The sequence below is a fragment of the Vicia villosa genome, linkage group LG7, assembly GCF_029867415.1.
Source record: "Vicia villosa cultivar HV-30 ecotype Madison, WI linkage group LG7, Vvil1.0, whole genome shotgun sequence".
Classification (NCBI taxonomy): Eukaryota; Viridiplantae; Streptophyta; class Magnoliopsida; order Fabales; family Fabaceae; genus Vicia; species Vicia villosa.
This window is the reverse complement of record NC_081186.1, coordinates 53,681,439-53,693,194: the sequence shown is the minus strand read 5'-3', so window position 1 is coordinate 53,693,194 and position 11,756 is coordinate 53,681,439. Positions and strand designations below refer to the sequence as shown.

Sequence of the window (11,756 nt, the reverse complement as noted above, 5' to 3'; positions counted from 1 at the left end):
TCCATCTCTCTACAAACAATAGATGCTCTCCTATTTATAATGAGATTACTTGTAAATCAAGCGGTCGCAAACTAACTAGCCGATTTACTAACTTCAACAGACTATATTCGACTCTCTGTAAAATACACACATCTTTTACTAGTTGTATTCGACTTTCAATCAAATACACACAACTTGACTACTACATGTTGTGTTCGTCCTTCTGTCGTTATGAACTAAATTCGACTCTATTAACTACATACTACTACGATTCTGTTGAATTTATAAGCATGCTTAACACAAAAAATTACATACTTAATATATAATATAAATATATTAATTATTGAATAAATTAAAAAAATTACATATGATAGTGACCATATCATTTACAATTTAGTAGAATTGATGTAACTTCCAATAATTTATGTCAACTATTTTAGACTAAATATATATCAACATAAGTTTTTAATATTAAAATATGTAGAACACTTAAAACTTAAAAAAAAAATGATTCAATGAAATTGGATATAAAGCAAACATAGACGCGTTGTAGACTTGTAGTAGTCTCGTGGAGGATCACGGTCTTTGATTCTGTCATCAATATAATGCCACAAAATATTATTTTTTGGCACAAAATGCCACAAAATATTATTAACCAATTAATTACGGAGTCACGTTTTCCTCGATGCCTGGCCTCTTAGGCGCGTGGCCTTTTACTTTATTTATTTACTTATATTTTCTTCTATGATGTTTTTATTTTATTTTATATATTTTTTTCTCGATTGAGTGAGCACATGGAGACCACTTTTCGCATGTGAAATAACCAACCCATCCCCAATATTTTATTCCCTTTTTGTAGACTGCAGCCACTGCCAGCAATATTTCTTGTTTTATTACGGGGTTATTTTTTATTTAAATATTTTATTTAACCCTTAAACTAACACATAGTTTATGAGGAATATTTAGGGGGAAGGAGACAATCTAGAACGTACCTTTAATAGATTTTCGATGGAGTTTAACAGCGATAATACAATACAATAACTAAAACAATCTATGAATAATCTTTGATTATATATTTTAAATTATCGTATTAATTTACAAATACTTGTTACGTTTTCATTATGTCAGATTTTGATATAAAAGCGTAAATTTCAAAATGTTTATAACAAAATATTGAACATTCTAAAAACATTTAATTAAAAAATAATTATTTTAAAATATTATAAAAGATATATAACACTTTATTAGAAAACACTAGAAATTAAGTTTTTTTTAAAAAAATCTAAAAATGAATATTTATAAAGATAGTTTTCTATATAAAAAAAAATTAATTGTAATTTTGGCCACTTTATTTTTTTTTTTATAGTTTTGATCCTTTATTTTAAAATTCAGAATTTTAGTTTTTTTATTTTAATTTTTTGAAGATTTTAGTCCCCTGCAGATCTGTAAGCATTTTTTAATGACATAAATCTCACATTGATGATATGTTTAACATAAATCTTAAATAAGAATAATTTTATTTTAAGAATTCATTTTAAAACTGCCACTGACGTGTCATCAATATGAGCGTAAGTTCATTAAAATTTGTCTTCAGATTTACATAGGACTAAAATTTTGGATTTTAAAATGGATGGACCAAAATTTAAAAAAGTTGGATAATAGGAGGATCAAAATTACAATTAAAAAAAACACTCTTAAAATTAATAAACTTTTTTCTAATAAATTTTTCTTTTAATACATATTCATCAGATTATGTAATACCATCAATATACAGTGACACCGTTTATTTCTTGGCATCAGAGCGCTTAAGTCTTGAACGCTCCAGATCCAATACAAACCATGTCATCTGTTGCAAATTCAAACCACATAAATGATGTCCTATCCACTATTTCTGTCAAGTTGGACAGAGACAACTATCCACTATGAAAACCAATGATGTTTCCTATAATCAAAGGTGCAAGGCTCGATGGTTCCATGTTAGGGAATAAGGAGTACCATGAAGAATTCATCACTCATATAGATTTAAGCAAAAAAAAAATCAATCCCGAGTTTGAAGATTGGCAAGCATATGATCAACAACTCCTTGGATGGTTGAGAAGTTCAATGAGTGCTAGCATATCAACAAAGTTATCACGATGTGAAGCCTTAATGCAACTTTGGGAGGAAGCTCAAAGTCTGGATGATGCCCACACAAGGTCACAAGTTACTTATCACAAATTTGAGTTCTATAACACTAGAAAAGGAGAAATGAAAATGGAAGATTACCTGATCAAGATGAAGAACCTGGATGATAAGCTCAAACTTGCAGGCAATCCAGTTTCAACTTATGATATTGTCATTCAAACTCTTAATGGTTTGGATTATGAATATAGTCTTATAGTTGTAAAACTATTTGATCAAACTACACTCAGCTGGGTTAATCTACAAGCTCAATTGCTAACCTTTAAAAGTAGAATTGAGGAACTAAATAACCTCACCAACCTAGCCCTTAATGCTACAACAAGCATTGCCCAAAAATCTTACCACAAAGGCAACAAGTTCAATTCAAACAAAAATTGGAGAGGTTCCAACTTCAAAGGTTGGAGAGGAGACAAGGAAAGAGGTAAATCATCTAAGATACAATGCCAAGTTTAAGGGGAATCACACAGTAATTGAATATCATCACTACAAAAAACACATTTCACCTCCGACACGAAAAATCATTTTACCTCGGCTAAAGAAGCAAGGTAACAAAAGGCTTCATGAAAGGTATCACTTTTACCCCTCGATTTTTAAAACACCGAGGGAAAAATGCTTATGCACATGGGGTCGAACCCCAGCTTCTACACTTTTAATATTTTCAAAACTAGCGCATCAAACCTCTCTGTTTATTAATAGCACCGAGGAGTAAGATTGATATTTTTTAAATTTCGTTACAAACTACAAAATATTTATAAATTAACTGTTTACCCATAATATTACATTGTTTACACAGAATACTTCTGTAAATATATATAACAAAATTTGAATCCGATTGGGGGAGATTTCTGAGGCGATTACACATTTTCCGTTACGGTGGATCTTTCCTCGGGCGCACCTCCGCCATGGGCAAGAGGGGTGTTGGACGACCACCGAAGAAGAAGGTGGTGGTACAAGAACAGACGATTGTCACTCAGGCTATTATGGACTCGGTAGGAGAAACAACTGCGAAAAGGAGTGAAGAAGGACGAAAGAAGATGATGAATCAAGGGGAAGTGGTGATTGATAACCCGAAGGTGATTGTTGTGGATAGCTTGAACACTGAGAACCCTGATTCGACGCGGGATAACACGAAGGAGGTTGTTAAGTCTCCGATTAGGGTTTCTCCCACGAAGACTTGGGTCGATGTGATACAAGGGAATCGTGATATCAAGCGTGGTATGGCTCTGAGGTATATCCCTCCCACTATGATTAATGGAGAAGTTGAAATCTCCATTGAAGACAAGGACGTGGTGAATGAATTGAACTACTGGGAATCAGCGATGATACTCTTTGCGATGGGAGAATCTCTGTCTATGAACGCGATAAAGAAATTCATGGAGAAGGTATGGAACTTTTTCTCTTTACCTGAACTATACTATAATGATACTGGTTACTTTATAGTTAGGTTCAAATTGGATGAGGATAGGGAAAGAGTGATGCAACAGGGACCATATTTCATCTACGGTGCTCCTTTATTCCTAAGGTATTGGTCCGCAGAGTTTGAAATTAGAGATGATCTCTTTAAGGTTGTTCCTATCTGGATAACTTTACCACAACTACCATTGTATCTATGGGGAGATGAGAGTATTTCCAAAATAGCTAGTGTTATAGGATGCCCTGTTACCACAGATGAGTGTACAGCTAGGAAACTGAGAATATCTTATGCTAGAATACTTGTGGAAGTGGATATAACTCCGAAAACCAAGGAGTCCATATGGATAAGGGATCAAACTGGGAGAAGGATAGAGAAAAAGATTGAATATGAGTGGAGACCTCGTTATTGCCAAACTTGTTTAAGAGTGGGACATGACTGCAGTCTAAAGAAAAATCAGATTAAAAAAAAAGGAGTGGAAACCTAAACAGCCTACTGATCAATGGTTTTTATACGTTTAATTACCGTTGATTTTAGTCGTTTTTGGTTTATATTGTCAAGTGTTTTACTTCATTCTTCTACATTTTATGCTTTGGTTGTGTATTTTACTGTTTCCAGGCTCAAAGGAATAAATCGAGACAAATCAATGTGAAAAAGTACAAAAAGGGGAGTTTCGAAGGAAATGAAAAATCAAGCTACATGAGGTCTGACACGACCACTCGTGTCACCTGAAACTGGCCGTGATAGGATGAAGCGTGGCCAAGAAAATGCAAAAGAGGTGAAAGTCACGGGGTTGACACAGCTCGTGTTAGTGTTGCACCCCAAAATTTGCCCTCTTTCTCTGTGCTATAAGTTATGAAAGATGTTTATTTCGTCTCTCAAAAATTGAGAAAAATAATAAAGAATTTTCGTTATTTTTAAGACAATTTCGGTGCTAAGGTTTCCTCCAATTGCTTGTTATGCAAGTCAAGATATTAGTCATGGTACAAGATATGGTTCGCGGGGTCATTGTGATTAAGGTGTTGTTATGAGTTCAAATATTTGTTGCTCGTAATGCAAGTCACTTGATGTGAGAATTTAAGCCGAGGTTTCGTTAAGAATGCGGATTGAATTTCATTGAGAATTGAGGATTGATTCGAAAGAATTCCTTTAAGTGTTTACTTAATCCTATGAATTCAAAATATGTCAAGCTTATTAATTGGATTAATGTTGTGAGATGCAAGCAAAGTCCATTTATGTGAATTGATTGGAATTGAAGTTAGGAGCCCATAAAAAAAAAGAATTCATATTCAATGTATAAAATCTCAATGTCCAAATACAATGGTCCATTACATAAAAGTTCACAAGTGTCCACATTCAAATAACAAATCCAAAGCCCGTTACATCAAATAAAATTACAAAAAAATCAGCTTCCATACAATCCAAGAAGCTCTAAACCGCCGCTTGCATCATCAACTTGCAGCAAACTCTTGAAGCCACAGCTACCATTTCAAACAAACCGAAAAGGTTTGCTTGCAAAGATCGAATCCTGCATCACAATCAAAGGCTGAACCGAGTCAGTTCATAGACCAGAAAATAAACCAGACTCCGTGCTATACAAGTCGGCGCCGGAGGAAAACCAATGGAACCGCAGATCAAAACCAAGTGAAAACTGAACCCTGCACTTCAAAAAAAAACCAAACAGCCCCCTGCATTCAGGGAGAACCGGACCGAGCCAAACGAGATTGACATTATAACAGAAAAAGAATCGATAACAGAGAAATCAGAGAAGCAAAATGTAACAAACTCTCTTCAATCACCTTCTCCAATCGCCCTCGATGACAACCTTCAACCTCTACAGACTCTTTGGTTCAGGTTCACGGAAAAAGCTCTCTCCATTCTTTAACCTCCACACTTTCAATCTTCTGGAAATCACAGATCCATCTCCTTCAATTCACTTCATAACAGAAATTGAGAAACCGAAAAAGACGTAACAGAAATTGATACTCACCTCCAACCGTGTAACAAACTTCTCCATCTTCTTCGCATCTCATCACATTCGATCTTCATCTTCAACCTTCTTCACCATCTCTGAACTTTCATCCCCAACCTCCATTCAACCTTCGATCTCTGGAGATTCATAAACCTGCACTCTGAAAATTCATAAAGGAAACCTCACCTTCAATCACAACAAAAACGCAGCAAGAATAGAAAAAGAAGAAACCGAGAACGAACCTGTAACCGAATAATCATCAACTCTCAAGCTTCTTCAGAATATATCTTCACAAGAATCTTCATCGATCTTCAACACTGTTCATCAATAATTCTGCAACGCAATCACCATCACTCCGCTCCGAAACGCAACAACAACATCATTCAGCGAGTCTTCTCGGAATCGCAATCGCACTCCACCTTCATCGCACAACATCACAAACTCATCACCGATCTTCAACATTGAATCTTCATTCACATAATAACACATCTTCGCAACGCACCTGCATCGCAACAATAATGAAACGCGGCGGAAGTTCAAGAAGAAGAGCGAATTGAACGAAGAAAGCAAAAGTACAACACGTACGCTTAACTCAAGGCCTCGTTGCTGACACCGTTGAATCGTCATCTGATCATCTCCGATCAATTGAAACTCGAGCTTCATTCGTTCTTGCCTTGTGTTCACTTTCGTGTGAATCTCCATGTGTCGAAATTGGAACGAATCGAGATTGATGAGAGGGACCGATAACGGAAGAGAAGCAAAGAAGTTGAGTTGAGAAAAGGACTCGGAGTCTTCGTACGTTAATGGAGAACCATCGAAGGAGTCAATCGGAGACAAATCTCCGGCCGCCGCGCCGCTGTTGCTCGGAGATGAGGAAGAAGAGTTTCTTCAGAATTTGATGCGTCATATTTTGGTACCCTAAATCCCTCTTTCAATTTTTTCTGATTAATTTGAATTGGTGTTAATTAGCATAAGCTTTGATATGTTTAATCTGGATTAGCATGTTAACTTGTACTATTATTAAGTCTGAATTGGATCAAAACAATATGGAATCGTGGATTATCAACTTTGGGCCAAAACCGAATTGCTTCTCTTACCCCCTTTGTGAACCCAATGCATGCGCCTTTTTTGGCAGAAAAAACACATGAACAATAACTGTGACAAAAAACAATAATCTCTGGGCCTAGCACGAATTCTAACGCTCACTTCCCATCTAGCCCATGTACGTTTTTGGCCAAAAATCTGAATAATAAATGGACTGAGCATTTTGTATCGGGCCTGCCACGAATCTACTGCTGCACACCCCCAGGGAAGCCCAATCACGTTTTTGTATGGAGAATATTGTGCAATAACAACTCTGGGCCAGCATTTGTTGGACCCTGCGCCAGTTCCTTGTCATACACCATTTTTCTGACCTTAAACCCCCCTGAAACAACAAATTGCCAGATTTAATTTTTCTTTTTCTTTATTTGTCCTAGGTAAAAGCATAAAAATCATTGTAGTTTTGTTGAATTTTTGCATGATAAAAATAAATAAAAACATGTATTCTTTTCTAGTTAGAATTAGATTCTTGTTTCCTATATTTGTTTTAGATGATAAAAATAATCAAAAACATGTGTTTTCCTTGTTAGAATTTAGATGTTTACTTACATGGTTTTGTTCTAATTGTTAGATGAAAATGTCATAAAAAAACAATTTATTCTTGTTAGATTTTTGTTTAGGATTTAATTAGAATTTAATTGCTATTATTTTCTATGGCGGATGCGTGTCTCCTTGTTATTACTGATTTGTTTGCTGAGATGTGCGAGGTACTTTGAGAGGGTTCGATTGTGATTTGATTACTCCGTGTTCCACTTTATTTGTGGGACACGAATTCGCTTCCGGTGCGACTTGACTTGTGTCGTGTTCCATTTTATTTGTGGGATACGAACTTCTTCCTGACGGGATTCATCTGATCTCTCATTCATTGAGATGTATATTCCTGCATTGTCTGGCTTGTGTTCTCTTGCAGGTTGCTTATGTGGTTGTGCTCGACGCGTGCCACATGTCGCTTGTGATTTACTTTCACGACGACGCTTTCTGACTCGCTTTGCTGGATGATGGCTTACGCGAAGTACTTCGGACTTCTCTGCTTACGCTTGCTAGCTCATTGCGGATTTGCTATCCGTTCAGTATTGTCTCCCGTTTCATTTTATTTCTCTTGCACTTTATCGCTTTCCCGCATCATCCTATAACATGAGAAGTAGGACCTAGACATGCATCTGGCCAAGTCCTCGAAAGAGGCTCTGTTTTTGTTGGTGTGTTTACATTTGTGCTTTGCGGCAGGGAGTCACGGTGTAATAAGTCCTATATGGCACTCCGTTAAGTCCTCATTGAAGGCACGCGGAAAGGGTTAGCAATCAACCCCCGCCTAGTCTCATCGAGTCTGTTCAGTATGCGCACGCCACGCGTTGCTCGCTTCTGAACCTGCACAAGATCTTGTTATCGAGTATGTCAGGAAAAGGGTTCATGCAGCCGGACCCCCGCCTTTCCTATAGCTCGCGTTGCTCGACGTTGATGCTCGGTGTACGCACGCACCGTTTTCCTTTACGATCCGTGACGGCTTGGTTGCTGAGAGGGGTCCGCCCTCTTGTCTATGGCCCGATCATTTTCACGAGGTCTAATGCTTGGTTGACTTGGGTTGAGCTGCTCCCCTTGGCTATGGCGGGACCGCTTTTCTACCATTCGGTCAGTACCGTTGGTTTGTTTGCTTTACGAGCGGATGCTCGTTTGTGTGCTCATTGTTTGCTTCCCTTCTCCCTCGTAGGTTGATAGATTAGCTTAGGTATGCACCCTTTGTATGATAACATTAGGTAGCAAGCTTTCCCCCTTAGCTTAGGTCATCCTCATGCATTCTTTAAAACACAAACCACACTCTTTGATTTTCTTTTCTTAAGAACTTGTTATTTCCGCTCCATTCCCAGCATAAGTCTCCAAAGGTCGAGCAGCGGAGTGTGAATGTAACTCGTTCACCTAAAAAACACAAAACAAACAGAACTTAGTTAGCCGAGCTACGGTAGCTCTGATTCTGCAAAACAGATACGTAGGCAGCGGGGTAGGGCCCGTGCGAGCATAATTCTTTCTTTTCCCTACATTTTGCATTCATTTTAATCCAGATTAGCGTAGTTTGCTTACACACCCATACATTTAGACACATGCGTGGATACCATCGAGTACGATGGACGCGTGGGGTGCTAACACCTTCCCCTCGCGTAACCGACTCCCTTACCCTTTTTCTCTGGTCGTGAGACCGTTGTTTTGTTTTGTGGTTTGCTGGCATTCCCTTCCTTTTCAGGATAAATATGTTAGTGGCGACTCTGTTAATTTTCGCGGTAGCGACAGCTGGCGACTCTGCTGGGGACGTCTTGACCTGTTGCTGGTCCGGACCTAGCGAGTCGATCCTAGCGCTTGTGTGTTTATCATTGGGTGTTTTTACTGCTTTGCATATTTACCTGTTTGCATTGCATTCTATGTGCGCTTTTACTTTTCTGCATCATATTCTGGACTGGCTGGATATCTGTCTGTTGGGTGGGTGTTTCAAGAGGTAAAAGGCCCAATACCCAGGCTATGTGTGAACCATAGGAACCCTAGGATAGAGTGGGAGCATGGTTTGTCTCGAGGTGTACGTCTCGGGATGGATTATGTGACCACGAGCAGAGTAGTGGTTTCAAACGGAGGTATTATCGTCACCCGCTTCCGCGCTGTGATGATTCTTACCTTCGGGCGGACCGTATACTGCGTTTCATGACCTTACCTTGGCCTAGATTTTACCCGTGAGTGGGGCGGGAATCAATGATTATATAACAGGTACATTGTTGGTGACCGCTGTTCTTGTTCGTGGGTTACCGCTGTTCTTGTTCGTGGGTTACCGCTGTTCTTGTTCGAGGGTTACTATGGTTCTTGTTCGAGTGGTTTTGTTCCTGTTATGATGACTATGGTTCTGTTTCTATTGATTATGGCCCGTGATCTACGGGGAGTTCTGAATTGGTGCCGAACCTTTGAACCTGGATCGTATAGCTTTGAGGATATCCAGACATGTCCGGTGGGAGACATCCAAAATCCCACCACCTTGCATCATTGCATGTTTACTTTCCAAAAAATGATGTACAAAAAAAAAAAACTAGCATACTAGCATGCATGTTCCTTCCATTTTCAAGGAATCATATCTTTAAGCCTCGTGTCAAGCTCTTTCATCTCTTGCTAAAAAATCAAAACATGAGAATTCCTTGGAAATTGAATGAACATGGCATTGCATTCATATCATGCATCTCATACATCTCATGCATAACAGGTGTTCAGAATCGAGGATCTCTTATTCAGACTTGATACTCTTACCAGACTCAGAGACATGACTTGTTAGTGTTGTGTGTTCAAAGATCAGTCATGAAACAACTTTATGGGGTGACCAAGAGGAAAGCTCAGTTGGGGTTCTTTTTGAAGATTTGTCTTATGCTCATTGGCTTCCATGCTTGCTATATTTGCAACTGGTTAAGCTCCGTACCGTATTGATGTTTGCAAGTTCTCTGCTTGATGACGATGACACTAGGTGTGAGTTCCATCCTGGGGCATCTGGTTATGATGTTAGTATCTACAAGTCTTTGAAATTGCTTGGGGCTCCCGCACGAGGGATAAGCAAGACATTGTCTATCTTGAGCATTGCACCATTTGCATTGCTCGAATCCCTAAAGCACTTACAAAATTCCGTGTGATTTCGCCAGAATCTTCTGCCAGACAGTAATCAAAAGTGTTCTACAGAGATGCCTTTCATTCTCAAGGTTCTGCTTCATATCCCGAGTCACCTCCTCCTCTCTTGGAGTTTGCTTGTCAGTATCATTTGCTTGTCAACAGAGACGGAAAGAGTAAGAAGCAAGTTGATGTTATCCCCATGTCTAGTGTTCAGTTGCTTCCTCGCTTGATGGAATTTCAATCGGTTAAGACTCGTGCTTTGGGTGTTTCTCACCACAAATAGCTCTCTTGATTTCAATGACAATACTTGGTGTTTTCCATTCTCGGGGCACCTGATCAAAATGTCAAGCCTTACAAGGTGATGAGGTACAAAGAGTCCAGGACTTTCTCGATTCAAAGATGTTAGAGTTTATTCATAATGGTTTCTACTGGTCAATCCCATTTCATCTGCTGCAAGTAGATTATTTGTTCTTCCTCGAGGAAGTAACTCTTGAGAATCACTTGCAATTTGTACTACTAGAGGCTTCCTTCCCAACAAATCTTGTATGTTCCAAGTAACAACTTTGATGACCAAGCGGCAGAGGTTATTGTTGTTCGCCGATAGCAACACAAAGTTCCTCCATTCATGATGTTGATTTCTGTTTCAGCAGTTATATTTGGGGCTTCCGACCGAGGGATAAGCAAGACTCTGTGTTCTTGAGTTTGCACCTGGCAGCTCAAATCCCTAAAGCATTCACAAACTCCAGTCACTATATTTGGGGCTCCCGACCGAGGGATAAGCAAGACGCCTTGTATCTTGAGTCTGTGCACCATGTGCATGGCTCAAATCCCTGAAATCTGGACACTTGCAACTTCTGTATGACTTTGCCGAAATCTTCTTCCAAGAAGTGATCTAAAGTGTTCTGACGTAGTGCTTGGTGTGCTTTCCACCCTGGGGGCACTTGGTTATTTGATTGGAGATTGTCAGTCATTCAGAGAAAAGGTTCAAGACCTGATTGACTCAAAGGCTATCACATTTGCACTTGAGGTCCAGAATTGAAGTTCTCCTCCGACTCAACGGATCTTTTGAAGCAATAAGTCCATACGGAGAGGATCTCCTCAACATTGGCAATTCCTAATTCATCATGCATGTTCATGTTTAAGCTTTCTTGTTTTTGTTCAATACTGTTTGCATGCAAAACTTGTTTGTTTTTGAACTATAATCATAATGCATTGGATATGTTTGTCTTGAAAAATCCATTCGCTTTTGCTCTTATATGTTTTTATATGCTTTTTGTGATACTAATTTTTGTTATAAAGCAGGATAACTCTGAAGGGAGAATGATGAACATAATACCAAGAACCTCAAATGGTATGCTTTTGAGTAGAACCCTGTTGATGATGTACAGGCATTGTTTCAAATTCCCAAACACTGGAGATATAAGGGAGATAGACCTTCGTTAACCCTTCTGAGCCTTCGAAGTAGGAGTTTCTTTTCTATTCATGAAA

At 38.6% G+C, this 11,756-nt stretch overlaps 1 protein-coding gene across 1 annotated transcript; it reads left to right on the top strand.

Annotated features, from left to right (window-relative positions):
* Positions 1-3,062: 3,062 nt before the first annotated feature.
* On the top strand, positions 3,063-4,058 carry LOC131619069 (uncharacterized). The gene has a single exon (XM_058890211.1). The coding sequence runs from the start codon at positions 3,063-3,065 to the stop codon at positions 4,056-4,058; it is 996 nt and encodes a 331-aa protein (XP_058746194.1).
* The last annotated feature ends 7,698 nt before the right edge of the window (positions 4,059-11,756 follow it).